Here is a 17,820-nt window from a genome sequence, read left to right as displayed (position 1 = left end):
TTTGTAACATTGAACTCTGTCGGAGGGGCAGGGTCGAAGAGAATAATACGCTGCAGGTGGTGTGGAACCTGTGCACAGAAATGTATATCTTTCCTTTGTTAAAATTCAACGTTTTTAATATATTTCTAGGATATAGTATAACTGAAAACTCAATGAAGTGTCTTACACAGGGGCCCATTAATTTCCTCATGATCCTGCATTCTGAGGTCGTCTTGTGCTTTTTATATCCCTATTAATTTAATAACTTCGAGTCTGGGACGAATTATATGCACTAACTCAGAGGGAAAATAAGAACAGAGTATTCAGCCATTACATTACAAACAAAAAAACTTCATTCTGGATCAGATCCAGATGACATTTTGCACGATAGCACATACATGACTGTGATTTTCGGTGAGTGAATTTAATGCATATTTTACAAGATATGACATTTATAAGAAGCTTCCATTATAAGTAAATGGGAAAATCCGGATAGTTGTTATCTTTTTGTATCCAGACTTGTATCTGGATCACTCTCATAATTTAATGGACTCTAAATTGGACCAAGACCCATCTTCACATTTTTTTTTCATCAAGCTCCATCCAGCAGTGGTTTTTTTCCGTCATCCTGCTAACAAACATTGGTGCGGTGCATAAAACACGCGTGACGGGTTTGCGTCCGCGACGCGCCTCGCACCGAACTCGCGGACACAATCAAAGGTGAAACTTCCACGCATTTTGCGTGCCGTGCGGTGCATTTGAGGACACGCACGCACGCAGTGCCCTATGGCTGAGCGGCTGTGACGCCGGCCGACACGCCCCCAGCATGGATACAAGCGGCAGGAACAGGCGCTCCGCTCCGGAGACGCGCACTGTGCTGGAGAGTGTCTGCAGGCGCGATGGGAGTTAACGCATCCAACTTTGTGGAGGTCCAGTTTCCGACGTCGTTGCGCTAATCTACGACGTTGTTGTTGTTGTTGTTGTTTTTCCTCCGAAGAGGCTTGCCAGCTTTTTTTTTTTTTTGCGTGCGTCCACAGGATGTCGATGATATTGAAAAGCAGGGTAAGATCTTAAAGTCAGTTCTCTCCGATGAGAGCCTCCTCTTCATCACCTCCACACAAAGGGAACCACGGCACAAGTTCAAAGACAAAATGGATCACTTTGCAGCAGAGTGCCTTGTTTCAATGTCCAGTCGCGCAATAGTGCACGCTCCGAGAGGGAACAGGGAGATGAAACCAGAAACCGCGTCCTCCCCAAAGAACGCGGAGGAAACCAGGGAGCCCCCGGTGAAGGATAACTCGTCTCTGTTCGTGGTGGCTCGGATTCTGGCGGATTTTAACCAACAGACTCCCAACGACGGTGTCGAGCAGGCAAAAATAAAGGATGAGAGCGCGCCGATCGGTGGCGATGGAAACTCTGCCACACCTTCCACCATCTCCGAGCCTGCGCTCAAACAAAGAGGGAAGCGATCGAGAGGTCGGACTGAGCAGGAGTCTCCCCAGAAAAGACACAGATGCCACTATTCGGGCTGCGAAAAAGTTTATGGCAAATCATCCCACCTCAAAGCGCACCTGAGGACGCACACAGGTCAGTGCCGGATGGGGGGGGGGGGACATATGATTAAAATGAGAATACTGATTAGAGGCTTCTCTTACATTCAGGAGGGAGACGAGAATCAACGCAAGGCGTTGGAGAAAAGCGGAATTCGCGCAAATATTTCTCTTAATTGTCGCGTTGCTCTCAGTTGTGCAAAGTTTGCGTAATGTCCTTTTTAATTTCGAAGGGAGGGAGGGAATCGGAAAACGGTGCCACTCCCACTCGAGCTTTGTCCCCGCTCCCCTCCGCCCTGCACCGGGCGGGCTGCGAACCTAAACTGCGGCGCGCAAACGCAGAGAAACAAAAGACGCCGCTCTTCCTCTCGCGCTGCTTATAGCGGCTCACGTGGTTTGCGTGAGAAAGATGTGCATCGCCCTGTAATGCGCACGCCGTAAAAAAGTTTGCAGGACCAACCCAGTGGTTCCGGCGCACCGGACTGCTGCGCCCTGCGCCGTGCGCCGTGCGCTCCAGACCGGCCGCTGGAACAGGTCTCAGTATTTGCTCTTCCCATTCCGCAGGATAGACTACTGAGAGAGAGAGAGAGAGAGAGAGAGAGAGAGAGAGAGAGACGGCGAGGGGGCAGATCGACTCAAATTAGGGGGTAAATAAGAGCCGAGCAGTCTGCCCAAAGCCCTTTGTTGTGACGTGCAACCCCCCCCCCCCCCCCCCCCCAGACAGAACGCCAGCTGATCTGGCCAGCAACAGACTCAGCTAGCCGAGCCTCGACCGAACGCTCCGCAGACTGCAGCCTCCTCTCCTCCTCCTCCTCCTCCTCCTCCTCCTCCTCCTCCATCTCTCTGTCTCCGTAGCGATTTCTCTGGATCACACGGCTGGTGTGAACTTGACCCATATTTGACTGAGACATTTTGTTCTGCAGAAGTGCGTCAAGAATCTCTGCGCAAAATTCACCCCCGCCGGGCGACTCGTCCCCTCGAGTCCTGCTTTGTTTTTTTTTAATGTCATCAGATTTATAAACTTTATGAATTCCATCTGGGTTCCACACACAGCAGCTCTATCTGCTCTGGTGTCCGTCTGTCCTAAACCGGCGTCTTCTTTGGGACACTCCTTCGTGTCTCGTCATTTGTCAGGAAGATTTGCACGAATTGATCCGGACAGTCCCAGAATGTGAGTCGCTTGAGTCGCGGCTCGGATCATGTGTTTCCAATGCAGTTTATTGCTCAGTGGCGGCCCTGCCCTTGTCTCTATGCCCATTGAGGGTCCCTTGGCCCGCCCTTTTGTTTAGACACGCTCCTGCATCTTCCCTCCTGATTGGTTTGTGTCACATAAATGTTAAGCTCATGACTGTTTCTGCGTGTTTGACTGGGTAGTCCCAGACTGTGGGTCATCTGAGTTCAACCTAAGAAGCCAGACTCTCAGCAGTGATCTTCCCTTCAGGCCTTACTAGTAGAGTCAGGATAGAATGGATTCCAGCGCAGCCGGTGAAATCCCACATGTCCTCATTTGACTTCTGTAACGCCCAAAGCCTCGTCATTCCAGTGTTTGCAAAAGAAAATGAGCTGAAACGCGAGTGTGCAGTGTCCGGAAGCACATTAAGAAATAGAATAAAATACAAATCCAATTCCCACGTTAAAATGAAGCCAATTGTCAAATCTGAGGAAAGGCATGCTGATCTCCATTTCAGGATCCGATCTGGATGAAATTCAGTGGTGACATAGATACTCCCACCCTACACAATTGAGTCAAATTCAATAAACTTCGGTCAACAATCAACTGAGATATTGAGGAACAAATGTTGAAGCTCCATTGACTCCAACGTCATGATCTATTCTGGATCATCACCAAAATTCAATCAACTGTTCCTGGTAATGTTTCCAACATTTTCCGAAAATTCCATCAAGATCCATCCATAACCATTTGAGTTATCTTGCTAACAGACAGAAAAACCAACAAACGCTGGGACGCTAACATAACCTCCGAGACGGAGGCAATGCGACATTCCCATGATCCTGACCAACTGGGAAGCTTGTCTCATTAAAGGTATTAAAAGGTTCTTGGTTAGTGGAGACTGACGGGTTTCATTTTAGGTTCCATCTCAGTCTCAGTGCAAGATGGACTCCTAGATGTGGCAGACATGAGAATATATACTGAATTTAAATTGCTCATTATACGCCATTGAGTCCCACGGTGAGCGATCCGCTGCCGTTTCGGGGTCTAAGGTTACCAGACAGCTTTTGTGTGTTCTCCTGGTATGGGATGTGGAGCGTTTCTCCGACACATCTTCATCCTGCACTGTTGGATGTGCAGCGATGTCACGCAGATGTAAATGTAAACTCAGATTTAATGGGATAAAGACGCGTTACGCTGTTAAATATGCCGAAAAGTGAAGCGCCCCGTTCCAAATAGGCGTGTTGTGTCCCAGCAGCACATGGCGTTTCTGTGTAGCCTCGTTACTGTGCTCTGGACTTGTCATACAGACGTCTCCAAAGGGCTGATGCCCCCTGACAAGCTCATTACAAGTCATGTCTTCCTCAGACAGAACCCCACCCCACCCACACACACACACACACACATACACCACAGCTGGGCCTCACAAAAGACTGGTCCTGTCAGTATTCAAGATCTATTCCAAAACTCTGAAATGAACTGGGTCAATGGTCCTATAAGAACAAAGAACCTAACGACACATTTTACAGTTGGGCTGGCGTTTTGTCTGCTCCCCTTTTGTGTTTTGCTGGGGGGTACCTCTAACAGTGCGAGGCAATTGTAAATCTGCGCCCTAAAAAATAAGTGGCACCACCTGGCAGCACAGTTCCACTGCCGTACAGACCCAGTTATTCATGCAGGCTGGCTATTTTCAGCCTAATAACTCTGGTTAATGCTACTTCTTTTTTATTTTTTTTATGTGAAACGATGCCAAATTCCACTCCTGCATCCCAAAAGAAGCACGAGTGTCTGATTATACTGCATCTCTAGCCAGTGGTTTTACGTGTGGCTGCACTGCTACACAGAGTGCAGTGTTCCTGTGTGGCTGGTGGCAGTGGTGAGGTAGCAGGGTGGAGATGGGGTTTTCCTGCCTTGCCTTGAGCCTGACCTTGGCACGGTGGTTAAACATTTTACTGGGGTAAAAGGGGTCAGTCTGTCTACCTGCCACATGGCAGGATTTCCACCATCCCTTCCAGATAAGCTGCTTTTTCTTCTTCTTCTTCTTCTCATGCGTTGAACGTGTTGAGTCCTGTGTGTGTGTGGGGGGGGGGGGGGGGGGGCAGTTTCCATTTGTCCCCAGAGGTTTTCCAGAAAAAACGAGTATGAGGGTGTGGTGCAGAGCTTTTGAACTTTTGAGCTGAGAACTGAACGTTCTGAGGCCACATGAGAGGAAATCATTTGTTCTTCTTGTGTTCCTGCTTATTGGATCCTTCCATGGCCCTTCATCCGCTTACATTCCACTTTGTGGATATATATATATTTGCTTCTCTTATGAATGACCCTGAAGGCCTTGTTAAGCAGAACAGTTTGTGTCGAATGGGAAACAAGGCATTAGTTAAATCGACTTGATCCTCAGGAGGTGAATAAAGCCAACGTGCAGCCATCATGTTGCTGGTTCTAATCCTCTGGTGCGGCGCTGCTAGTCTGTGAATCGTAGCTCAGAGGAGGGTGCTAGAGCATCCAAGCATGCATTGATGGATAGGTAAAGGCCCATTTACACATACCGCAGAATACTGCAATATAGCAGAAAATACGCGATATATGAATATCGTACATATGTTCGGCAAGAAAATTCCGTGAATCCGCGGAAAGTGAACTGCGATATAGCGAGGGACGCCTGCATCCCTCTAAGTGGCCCGCAGGGCTCCTGTATTCTTTAGTTAGCATCAGAGTAGTTTTATAAAAGCCGCTCTGTTCATGCCCCCAAACAGCCCTTTCCACCCTTCTCCAGCTTGCAAAGAGAAAATCGAAGCTTGAGCGTGTTGTGTTTCCAGGCCGAGCCCCGGCCACGGCTTACGACGCGGTGTTGATTACCAGTGTGCAGGACGAGAGGAACGCAGACCTGTGCAGGGCTGAAAAAGCGCCACCACATCTTGCATCTACAGTACAATGCTGAAGAACATACATTGCGGCAGGTTGGGAGGTGGCGTTAGATACCGGGATATTCACTGTTAATGCCCTCCATTGATGTAGGTCATCTATTCGGCAGCATCTGCAGCTAATCTGATTAACGTTTGAGGGGCTTTGCCCCCCCCCTCCCCCCCTGCAGCTGAGAACACCCCTGCCATCCTGGCACTCGCAGGGTTCCATCTAAGAGTTCGACTGACTGCGTCCTCTGTTGTTGTGCATCTCAGCTGAATAGAGCGTGAATGCATGAAGGACGCTGCAGAGCTAATTTCGGAGAGAAGGTTTTGCCTCTAGCTGGGATGTTCACGTTCCCTACGGTATGTGAGGTGTGCTCCCGTTTGTCAGCATGATAAATAAGTCGGTTACAGACTGTGACATCCAGGGGCGTGGCCTCCGGTACACGAGGAGTCTTTGGGGTAGGACGCCATGATGATGAAGATATTTCTCTCCTGCTCGCCATCTAAAAATATATCAGGTATATCATTTGATATTTCCGTCCTGTATTTCCCTCTTTCACAGGAAAGCGAGGCCTCTTGAGGATTGAACAGGAAGGTTTGTCACTAGCCAGTGATGGACTTTGATCGAGTGTTGGACTCCATCAGCGAATAGAGCCGCTGTTGTATTTTGTGAGTGACAGACGGGGATGACGGGTCGTCCATGCGCCCACCTTCGGTCAAACAGCCGCTAATGGCTCCAGCTGTTTGGTTAACCAGGGTTTGAGAAAAGGAGACAGTCTGCAACACACCGAGGCTGCAGGCTGCTTTAGCGTGCACTCGAGCCAGAAGGAAAGTGCACACTATTAACTGATCGAGGTAAATGTGATGAGCTGGTCAATGTAGGCGTGCCATCGGCGCCTTTCCCTGAAAGAGTTAAAAAGGATGAAGTAATGTATAGCTAAGTGTGTGCTGGAATCAGGCCGTCACACTCGACCCCGCTGCGTGTCTGGGTGAATGTCAATAGCTCTGTGCAACACACACCGAAGGGGAGTGAGTTACGGGCAGTACCCGCAGCCTGTCTGATTGAACTGCATTACAGGAGCGCGAGCTCGTCCTACCGGGGGCACGGCTACCGGGGGGCACGGCTACCGGGGGGCACGGCTACCGGGGGCACGGCTACCGGGGGGGCAGGGCTGCTACAAGGCAAGTTTGGCCATTCGATGGCGAGCGAGTTCCTCTCAATAAAAGACAAACGATGACGATAGATCAAATTCTCCCGCGTTTTCCGTGGCTTTCCTCTTCCAACCTGGAGCCGGTCCTTATCAGAATCACCTGGACCCCCCCCCCCCACCAATGAGGAAGATTTTGGCTGCACAGTTCTGAATGGAGACCCAGGAAACGGGCTTTGACCCGAGTGATTTCCTCAGTAATTCGACTCCTCCCCCACTGACTTCAGTTTTCATACGGCGACATGTAGAAGCAGCTGTTCTGATCTCAGATGTGTTTCAAATCAAGCCCTGCCTTTTTCTTTTTTCCATTTCTGTAGGCCACAGAATTTTGTGAAGCTTTGTTGTTATTTTTGCACACGCATATTGCGGCTGTGGGGATGATGGAAAGACACGCCACAGACATCTTACTGTGTGCGCATTGTTCTTACACATGTTCCTGGAGCACGAGTGTGCATGCGAAGTGTGCATTGAGTCGACCCTGGGTGCTCCAGTGGTTTACGCTGATGAGGCCCTCTGCAGTCATTTTGGTACGACCCCAAATCCCTTGAATGGTCTGCTGGCACAGAATCTGGCTCCTGATTGGTTACAGGTTATATAATCTGTCGAAAACATGCAACCTACCAGCCGCTCCAACCCTAACGAGCTGCCATCTATAATTTGTCTCAGACTTTTCTGAGTTTTCGTGTGCACCTTGAGTTTGTTCTGAGATCTTTAACAGATATTTCCTGCTGTGGGTTCTCACAGCACAGGCGGAGGCGGAGCTAATGTACCTGCAAAGTGACCCTGATGACTTTCTGTTTACCCTGCCAAATTATTTCCACTATAGCTCTCTTGCAGCAGGCTCACACGGTCTCACTCGTAACTGTACCCTTGGTAAATGTGAACCGTGCATGAGGACACTCCAGGAATGTTATCTAGCCTGGTTTGTGATGCCCGTAGGTGGTATCTGGCCCAGGTGGCTGGAGTTCCCGCGCTGCTGCTGCTGATCCGATCTCGCTGGAGCAGGCGACATCGCTTCAGGAGATGAATTCAGATACCATTTATCTCAACTGGTTCTGCAGAAACCGAGCAGCCAAACTTCTTCTGATATGAAGGACCAAAGAGGCGAGGGAGGGGAGTCAGAGATAAGCTGTTTTCTTTTTAACCGACCCAGCGACCTCAGAGAGAACAGTTATACAACACTAGTACCTGTGACATAATCTCATTTCCTTGGAGGAGGCGCAGGGGTGGAGGGGTGGGGGGGGGGGTGCTAGTGCTTAGCAGTACAGTTTGTGTTCATGATGTAATCTCTTAACAAGTAACTAGGCCACTGTGCTTGTTAGGGAAAAGCTTCCCTCATTAGGCGACCTTCTCGCCCTCTGCATCCAACACATTCTGAGAAAGACAACCCCTCCTAGTGTGAGGGGGCTGGCAGAGACTGGATGACAGGCGGGGGGGGGGGGGGGGGGGGGGTAGCTTGCAGACAGAGATGCTGACTAATGGCTGCAGTATGGCAGCCTCTCGCGGAGTGATTTCCTCCTGCTATGCAGGGTAATGGTTCCTATCATCATTCCAAAATAGGATCAAACCATTCGCTCCCCGACCTCCTTATCATTACCTGATATATATTCCTTCACCTCCCCATCACCCAATGGAACTCCCAGTCCCCATGCCATGAGGCAGCTCAACAAGTAAATAGGGCATCTTCTTTGCACCAGCCTTCCAAGGCGGGAATTAAAGCGGCAGAGTGTTTAAAATGCATATTTATATCGGTGACCTAAATACCAGCTGCACCCGTTTAGTGGTGGATAAAGAGGGCTGACACATTTATTTATTTATTCTGCATTTCCCATCAAGTCATGGAGTCCTAAATAATTTGCTGCATCTCTGCGAGTTACCGCCGGATACCTGATGCTTCCGCTATGACTGCATTACTGCATCAGGGCGGTTAGACGGGATATCTCAGCCTAGCTCTCTGGTGTCTGGTGAAATATTAATGCCGTTGGATCCGTTACGCTGGTTATTGAGCCGTGAGCAGCCTTGGCACTACTTTTTCAGCCGATGAGTAATTTTGCAGTGCCAGGTGGCTTCTCTTGCTCATAACGTATGAAATCGGAGGGTCTCTTAAATGGGATTAGTGCCTCAAAAGTTACATTCCCTCTTAGTTTCCAGAGTGTAATCCAGAAAGAGCAAAGTGTTCGAACAAATTCAGCCCCTTCTTTGTCATGAACAAAGATAAATTTGGCGTTCATTTGTTATACCACCGATAAACATTCATGCATCTCCTATTCCTTTTGATGAATCAAATACTCATTCTTATTCTAGGGACAGAACCATTAGATGAGGACGTCCTTCCCTTTGCTATCGTAATGCAATGCGATGTTGGTAAAATTAGAGGCTGGATGCTGCTATTGTCAGGCAGAAAGTCACCGAAATGGAACAAAGCGGTGCGGCGTATTAGAGGCGTTGGGCAGTGGATGGAGAATGTGCTGCGTGTAGGCTGAGCGCACGCTGTTTCCACATCAGAATAAAAGGAAACCACAGGATATATAGCACCATCTGGCTTTGCCTATAGATTTGCGTCAAAGCCCACTTTTATTGCCTGGGGGAGGGGGGGGGGGGTGTAATTTCCATGTTCCAAGTGGAAAATGGGCGGGGTAGCCATTGTGAGATTAACATCTGGATCTAAATTAATTAAACTGTGCCAGTTTTGCCGCCCCAAAACTCCCCACAGACGTTTTTTGAAGATCGTGGCGGTCGGTTTTCATATCCTTCCTCTTACTGACCAATCAAGCGAAGCAATGAGCTTGTGATCACTATCAGAGTCTTCCATGTGCAGAAAACAGCTCCGTCTTGTTCTGCAGGCATGGTCTCCTGTGATAAATGTCTCTCAGGTGCGTTGCAGTTTCCGTGCTCACCTGTAAACACCTTACAATGAGTTCACACTGTGGCGTTCGCTTTAGGACACGGTGGGCGCCGGTTTGTAATTAGAAATCAGACACCACACAAGCTAGCATCTTCTCGCGTGACTGTGTGACGTCATCCCTCCTTTGCCGTGTGTGTGTGTTTCAGGAGAACGACCTTTCCCGTGCACTTGGCCCGACTGCAGTAAGAAGTTCGCCCGCTCTGACGAGCTGGCCCGCCATTACCGCACCCACACGGGCGAAAAGAAGTTTGGCTGCCCACTTTGCGACAAGCGTTTCATGCGCAGCGACCACCTGATGAAGCACGCCCGACGCCACTCGGAGTTCCAGCCCGGCATGCTGAAGCGGCCCCACGGCGGCGGTGGGGTCGGCACCGCGCGTCCCGGCTCCCTCAGCGACTACAGCCGCTCGGACGCCTCCAGTCCCGCCCTCAGCCCCGCCAGCTCGCCTTAAACTGAAACCCCGGCGCACTTTCTGCCTCTGACCTGGGAGGCCTGTGTTTTTGTCATAGTGTTGCACACTCGTCGGTAACCCCCCCCCCCCTTTGCTATTCCTGCGCTTGCTGTGGTGTACCATACTGTACATAACTGCTTATGCCAGTGCAATTACTTGTGTGATCCTAAAAGAAGGTAATGCCCTTCCCAGATGGCAACAGTTACACACTCTGTACCATTCGTCTGTATTTTACTGTGATCACGGCTCGTTCAACTTGCATTTACAGTCAACAAGGTTGGGAAGACCGATCATGGTACAGACGCCACCATAAGTCTTATCGAGAGGCATCTTTTTATTTGTATTTTTTTTTAACAGGTGAGGAGGGGGGGGGGGTACAAACACACACACACACACACCTCAGGATTGAAGACAGTTGCTTTTTCTGTAATACCACAGTACGTAACAAGTACTCACATTGACTGCACAAAATACTCATCACTTTACTCAGAAGTTCAACCGGTGTTGAATTTGACGCCCTGCTCAGGGATGGCCTTGTTAGCTTGAACGAATGAACCTGGTGAAGACAAACTTACAGTTCATATACAGCAGCCTTACGCTCAACACAATTTGTACTCGTCTAGTTTTCGCTCTTCTTTCTCTCGCTCTCTCTCTCTCGAGGAATCTAGCCGTGCGGCCATTCGGTCAATCATTCACAGAACCTGTGTCCTCTTGCCCTTCACAGTCCAAGAGGGGGGGGGGGGGGGGGGGGGGGTTAATAAATCCACGTTACATAACAAAAAAGCCCTTTTCCCTCCGCTGCAGTGCTCCCATTGGGAGAAACGTGCATTTCTTTAGGGGTGTGCTGTATGTTCTGTGTAAACCTGCATGGAGGTTTACAGATATAATTATTATTATATTATTAGCAGATGATGTTGGCCTGACAGTTTTTAAGAAATATAATCAACTAAAGAAACTTCAGACCCTTTAAAAAAAAGAAGTCAAGTTCAAATCAGCTGCTCTTGCTTTTGCTTCAAAAAGCAAAGCGCTGGATCGTCAGCATCTATTTCACACAAAGGGGGTTTAAGTTCAAACGGTGCGTAGCCCACTCTGGAGCACGTAGGAAACCGAACCAAAGACCAGCGTGAATGAGAGCTTTCTCTTCAGCCTTGTGAGCCGCCCTTCATCGAGGCCTGGGGCTGGTGTTTGGCAGCACCGCAGGTAGAGCCAGACAGCCGGCTCGCTTCCCTCCTCATGGCTTCCTTTTGTGGCCTCTGTGGAGGAAACAGCTGCATCCAACAAGAAGCTATTCACAGCTTTGCAGGAGGAGTGCTAACGCGCCATTCCTGGGGCGTCCTCCCTCTCCCGTGTGGCTCTACCTGTCCTGTCGGAGCGTTTGAGCCTCCCGCCAAACACGGGGGGGGGTCAAATGTAGGCCAGAGCCGGGGCCGGGCTTTGTGGCGCTATCGTCAGTAGACAGGCAAGAGAGGACAGGCCCTGATAAAAGAGGAGAGGTTTATCATGAGCTGAGCAGCACAAAGAAGGAGACACCTCCTCCTCCCTCCCACTGTAGAAACTGTGAGGGGAAAAGTGGTTGTAATTACTGGGTTAGTCCGACCTGCACAATAAGAGGAGAACAACAGCACTACCTGACGCGAGGGGCGGGGCGTGTCCAACTTCATCCTAAGCACAGGGGCAAATCCTTCTCTGCCGCTAGAGAGTCCAATTTCATAAGGCCAAGAGAGACGTCGCTTCAGCTGACCGAGATGAAGCCAGAACGCTCAAACGGCTGCTTTCAAACTTCTCTCTTACAGAAACGGGACGGGGCTTTTAAACGTGTGAAAACAGCCAAAACGAAACATATCAGCGAAACGCAGTGGTCACCCGCCTCACGTCGTCCTGCCTGTGAAGCTCACGTTTCTCCCGTGTGAAAGCTGACTTGTGTTTCCAGACAGACATGCATCAATAAGTCAGGAAAAAGGCTTCCATGGAAACGGGCGCCGCTGTCCAAACTGCTGCAGCCCCCTTTGGTCTGCGTTATGTCCACGTTTTCTTTTAATGCACCTCTCTGAGTAGCTGGTTCCTCCGGATTGGTGTCACCACCTCTTACGTGTGCTAGCCCCATTCTACCCCCCCAACCCTGCCCTCCAAGTCCTACACTTCACACCATATGCATGTTAACAGCCTCGCCTGGGAAGCGCTGTGGCTATTTAGAGGCAATGCGGCAGGTGTAAGCTCATGAATGGGGGACCTTGTCCCCCACCCCCCGTCCTCCACAGTAGCTGTCTCTCTGAAGAATCAGCTCTGTCACATCCTCCAGAGAGGACACATCCTTTTATTGAGGACGAATGCAGCAGTTTCCTCTAAATACCACACATTAAACAAAAAAAAAACAACTCTCCGTTGAAATTATTTCCAGGCTGCAAGATGACACTTTGAATGCCGCTGATCAGCTGTTCTTAGTGAAATAAGCACTGAGAGGGTTTTAACATTTGCCAGTTCTCAATAAGAAACTTTCTTCAAATGGCTGTTGAGCAGCTTTTTGGGGGTTTCCATCCATCTCCTTTTGTTTGTTTTTTTGGTTTTTTTGGAGTAGCTCACCCTCCAGCATGTGTAATTAATCACTTCTTAATCCATAATCCGCACATTTACCTCAGGGTCAACATCCGCAAAAGCAGAGACGGGACAGTTTGTGGATTTTGTCGATGAGATGCGTTGCTGCACAGATGTGTCTCTTCTTGGTGTTCCCGGGTGCTTAGTGCTCACTGCTGGTCAGTGTCCAACCACACTGGAATCACAGGAACGCCGCCGTAGAGCCCCCCCCACCCCAACGTCATACTAAGGCTACATGCCTTAGTAAGCGCCGGGCAATCTGGAGCCGTTTCCAGTGAAAGGGCCCCCAAACACACCTTTGACCTTTAGTGTCAGCGGACTTTCAGTAGGTACAAGAAGCAACCAATCATCTGCAAATAAACCGACTGTGACATTGTAAACCGGTCTATCCATCCGTACAGACTGAACCGGCGACAGATGCCTCCGTAACTTTATTCTCACTGTACCAAACCTACTTGAATAGTTCAACACAAAAGGCCATTGAACACAGTTTTGTACACGCCCATTTTCTACTGTACCTGATTTTGTTTTTTTGTTTTTGTGTGTGAAATAATTATTAACCTCTCTTGAGAAAAGTGTACAGTGTTTTTGATTTATTGTTTTCCAGATTTTCCATCATCTTCAGGTCATTTAAGCCACTCTTGTGAAAATCACAGCATCAAGGCTGACTTTTTTTTTTTTTTAAAGCCTCATTTTAACCCCACTGACGGGGCTCACCCCTTTAATCGGAAGCAGTTGATACTCTGTTGATGTCAGGATGCCGGCTATCCAAAACGTAAAAAGCCTAAAAGTTGTTTTACGAGATGATTTAAAACTTCCAGACCTCTTTGTGCAACATTTAAGATGGAGCGACTTTATCATTTAGATTACCTTGTAAGATTTCCATAAGAATATAGAGACCATGACATTGTGAGTTAGCAGCGTAGTCATAACTTTTATTCTTGCTTCTTTTCTTTCTTTTTTTGTCTTGTATAAAATTATTTAAGTGTGTAAAATCATACCTCTTAAAATGTTTGACTTTTGTTGTACCGTCATATCTTTTCAAATCTTCCATCGTATATCTTACATTTGCTTGATGAGTAGCACAAACACAGTAATTGGTGTATTTCTTTGTACCTGCTTGAAGGAAAGAAGGAAAGAAGGAAGGAATTGAAAGAAAAAATAAAACAAGGGGGTACATATTTAAAATATCCCTTCCATGCTGAGCTCAAGACAATTTGTGCATTAGTTATGATGTCAGATGTAATTTACTATGAAACTCCACGTCAGCATTTTGTAATCCAACTAAATAATTATAAAATTAGAAGTGCAAATCTGTAATCTCACCAGTAAATACGATTACAGATACATCTGTTAGAAAAATAATAATAACTTAAAGCAGTTAAGGTCTCTATGGGATGCTAACCGTGTACCGGTTTAATGTCATTTTTATGCTAATTACAAAAAAATACATAAAGGTCAATTGATTGTTGCTTAGTATGTAACAATAAATAAATAAATATTATTATTTCAAACGTCCATATTCGTTGCATGAATTCATCACTGATCAGATTCTCTCTGACGTCTAAATGACTGCAAATACGGATCGATGCAATTTTGTGCCAAAATTATAACGTTAACTTCACGAGGATGCTACAAAAGTTGTGGGTATAAAAAAAAAAACGTAGCTCCTATCATTCAACAAAACTTGTACAGTTTTATAAAGTGTGACGTGTCTTTATGAAATGTACGGTAATATTCTGCTTTGTGCAAACATGTTGCTTGTGTATCTTTGTTCTCATTATTTAATTGTGTATTTTATTTTGGGTTTTTTTGCTGTACAATACTCCAGCAATGTATAACGGCTTATGGCAGGTATTTCTTTTGACGTAAACAATCTTGATGACAACAAACACCCAACCATTCCAAAGGATTGAAAACTGCATTTTGCTATAAATATGCTGCTTCTACATAAATCCGTTTGACTGTGTGTTTTACACGTTGTGTATAAAGGTACGCTTCTTATCAACAACATTGCCCAGGTTCTTTTATCGCTCCTTTCTTCTCTTCGGGCTCTTTGAGTAGGATAAACTCAATCTGAACGTTCAACAGAACAGCACATGCAATATTTAAAGGGAGTGTAATATATTAGGTTAAGAACATAACGGCGAATGACTTCCCAGACGGGCCTGAGGCTTTTTAAAGGTGGGGGATAATGCCAGGTAATGTCGGGATGATGGAAGGTCGTGATAGATGAGGAGGAGAGATGAGGAGGAGCTTGGACTTCCTGCAGCTCCGCATCTACAAGTTGTGACCAAAGGCTTTGAATGGAAAGATGAATGTCGCGTTAAAGTTGGACCCCTGGGTTCCGCTCCACATGCTGTCGGTGGATGTTGTGCTTAATGTGGACCTTTTTCTACATCTTAATTAAGCAACTTTTGATTTTATATTTTCTTTTGCGAGTTCGCTTAAAATGAACAAAGAACAAATAATGATGTGATCAAGCACCCGAGCGGGTCGGGAGACGACGTGCAGCACGGCGGCCCGCACCTGTCGGGGCCCTTCTCTGACACGTGGTATGGCGTCGCTGCTATGGAAATGCACATTTACAAAAAGCATTTTGCTCAAGCGTTGGATGTCTCTACCCTCGAATGATTTGTATGTTTCAGATTATGCGGCACGCTGCGCTGTGAAAGCTCCCCCCCCCCTTTTCGGTTACACCCCTGTTCCTGTACATCCTCGGTGTGTAACGTTGCTCTCTTGATACCTCTGTGCGTTTCTCCTCTGCCCATCACCATCGGTTGCCTGTTGTAGTGACTCCATGGTGCTGCCTCCCCCTCTCAGCACCAGTATAATCTAATCTGTAAATAACTCAGCTCTGGCCAGTACACTCCACAATGACCTCGCTCTAATCTTCAGGTGTCCCTTTCCCTTTTCCTTTTTGTTTTTCCTCAGCAAACCAAAATCACTACATTTAAGTATTACAGTTGTACAGTCCTCGGATTACACGCAGATACTGTGCTGGTCTTATAGCTGCTCTGCTGTACCTTTTTATGGCATAATTTTCTACATGTTAGACAATATATTGTGACCATGTCCTATGCAAATATGAAAAATAACAGATTGTTGAATAATGTACGTTGTCATAAGTTGTATGCATGAAATAGTGAAGTTTACATTTGGAAATAAATTCATAAAATAAACAGGAATTTGTTTTTCTGCTTATTTCCTTTTAAGTAACAATAATCTACTCTACTTCCGGCTTGTCCCGTGAGGGGTCGCCACAGCAAACCCACCTTCTCCACTTCACCCTGTCCTTTGCATCGTCCTCCCCAACACCAGCCACTCTCATGTCCTCCCTCACTACGTCCATGTATCTTCTCCTGGGTCGACCTCTAGCCCTGTTCCCTGGCAGCTCCATCCTCAGCATCCTTCTACCGATATAGTCCCTGTCTCTCTTCTGGACATGTCCAAACCATCAAAGTCTGTCCTCTCTGACCTTGTCTCCAAAACGTCTAACCTTCACTCTCCCTCTTATTGCCTCATTTCTAATCCTATCCAACCTGGTCACTCCCAAAGAGAACCTCAGCACCTTCATCTCCTCCACTTCCTGCTACGCCTCCTGTCTTTTCCTCAGAGCCACCGTCTCTAAGTCCATCATGGCTGGCCTCACCACTGTCTTCTTCCTCACTGACACTCCTATCACAGAGCATTTTAATTAACAATAATACTTTTTCATAATAATGGCAAGACATTTTTTTTCTAATCCACACTGTCCTCTATCGTGCGAGCTCCAAGTCGCACACCTTGGCGTTTATGTCAGACCATACTTTTCTACACACTTAGTAATACCGCATCCGTTTGACAGTAGAGTTAATCTAATTGCAGGCGTCTAGACAGAGTTGAAACATTCAAACGGATTTTGGTTCTAACAGATCTCTGGGTAAATATTGGCGTAAACCAGCTCTGGGCTGCAGCTGGTGAGGAAAGCTTGAAACTGGCTGTAAACTGGCATCATATTTACCCCCCAGAGATGAGTATATTCAAGCTTATTCAAACAAGTTTATAAATACTTTTAAAGTCAGATTTATGTGTTCCTAACTGCAAATAAATGAATAAATAACGCAAACTGACAGCAGTCAAATGCAGTGAGCGGCTACTCCACCTTTTCTCACACGCCTGCCATGCACTTCAGTTTACTGGTCCCTAACTTCAGCCGTGAAAACATTTAGAGCAAGCCCAAGGGAATAAACAACAGGCAGAAGGAAGGCCAATGCAGAGGACTCCTTCCTTCCTTCCTTATTTTTATTTATTTATTTCCTTTGTTAAAAAAATAGACTGATAAAACATGGGACGTTTCCTTTACCAGAGCACTTCAGAAGAACGGATGAATCACGACAAACTGAAGCGTGCTTTCCGCTGGCGCCTATCATCCGCACCATCAGCGATGACAGGCGTGGCCTTTCTACTCGTGAGGACTTCTGTGATGTGGCGTGAGACGGGAAGGAGCTTGTTGTCGTGCCTCCTCAGCCTGCGCACCCTCCTGTCTCCAGAAAAGCTTGAAGCCCTGGAGCACACCGCGTCACACAAACAAGACAAGATCTCAGCTTCTGCTCGCTGTGTGGGTGAGGCACTGTCAGGCTTCCTCTTTTTCAGTTACATGTTGACTCTCTAATGACACCCCCCCCCCCCATCCCCCTACGTACTGAGCTATGAAAAGTACAGGCAGTTATATGAGCAGCATGAGAGCTGCGTGCTGATATCGCCTTGCAGACAGGATGTGGAGGCGGAGGAGGTGCTTTCAGTTTGACTGATTTATCTCTTCAGTCACGCCCTTTCTTCCGGCCTCCAGGTGAAAAGCTCAAGCGTGGAGAATAATCTCAGGTGTTTGTCCAGAGTTTAAACTGTGGATTATTGTTTTTAAATGCATTGTCTGAGGGACGGCGAATAAGTAGGACGCCTGCAAGAGATAGAGACTGAGGATGAAGCGGTGGGTGGGTGGGTGGTGTTACCCTTTGCGGATCGGTGCAGCCGAGCTAGACACACTCAAAGTGCAGCGCGTGGGAGGCTCTGTGGGCTAGA

At 47.5% G+C, this 17,820-nt stretch overlaps 1 protein-coding gene across 1 annotated transcript; it reads left to right on the top strand.

The window, feature by feature from the left end:
• Positions 1-702: 702 nt before the first annotated feature.
• klf13 (Kruppel like factor 13) lies at positions 703-10,249 on the top strand. Its single transcript, XM_068739632.1, has 2 exons — positions 703-1,566; positions 9,863-10,249. Exons 1-2 carry the CDS (start codon positions 1,131-1,133, stop codon positions 10,165-10,167), a joined length of 741 nt encoding a protein of 246 aa, XP_068595733.1. The 5' UTR covers positions 703-1,130; the 3' UTR covers positions 10,168-10,249.
• The last annotated feature ends 7,571 nt before the right edge of the window (positions 10,250-17,820 follow it).

Source organism: Brachionichthys hirsutus, chromosome 5 (assembly GCF_040956055.1).
Source record: "Brachionichthys hirsutus isolate HB-005 chromosome 5, CSIRO-AGI_Bhir_v1, whole genome shotgun sequence".
NCBI lineage: Eukaryota > Metazoa > Chordata > Actinopteri > Lophiiformes > Brachionichthyidae > Brachionichthys > Brachionichthys hirsutus.
This window is presented reverse-complemented; position numbering and strand designations above follow the sequence as displayed.

Bases quoted from the DNA above. Each gene is read 5' to 3' on its own strand.
- klf13 (XM_068739632.1), top strand. From the start codon at position 1,131: ATGGATCACTTTGCAGCAGAGTGCCTTGTTTCAATGTCCAGTCGCGCA. The intron at 1,567-9,862 runs GTCAGTGCCGGA...TGTGTGTTTCAG, and splicing joins GCACCTGAGGACGCACACAG to GAGAACGACCTTTCCCGTGC.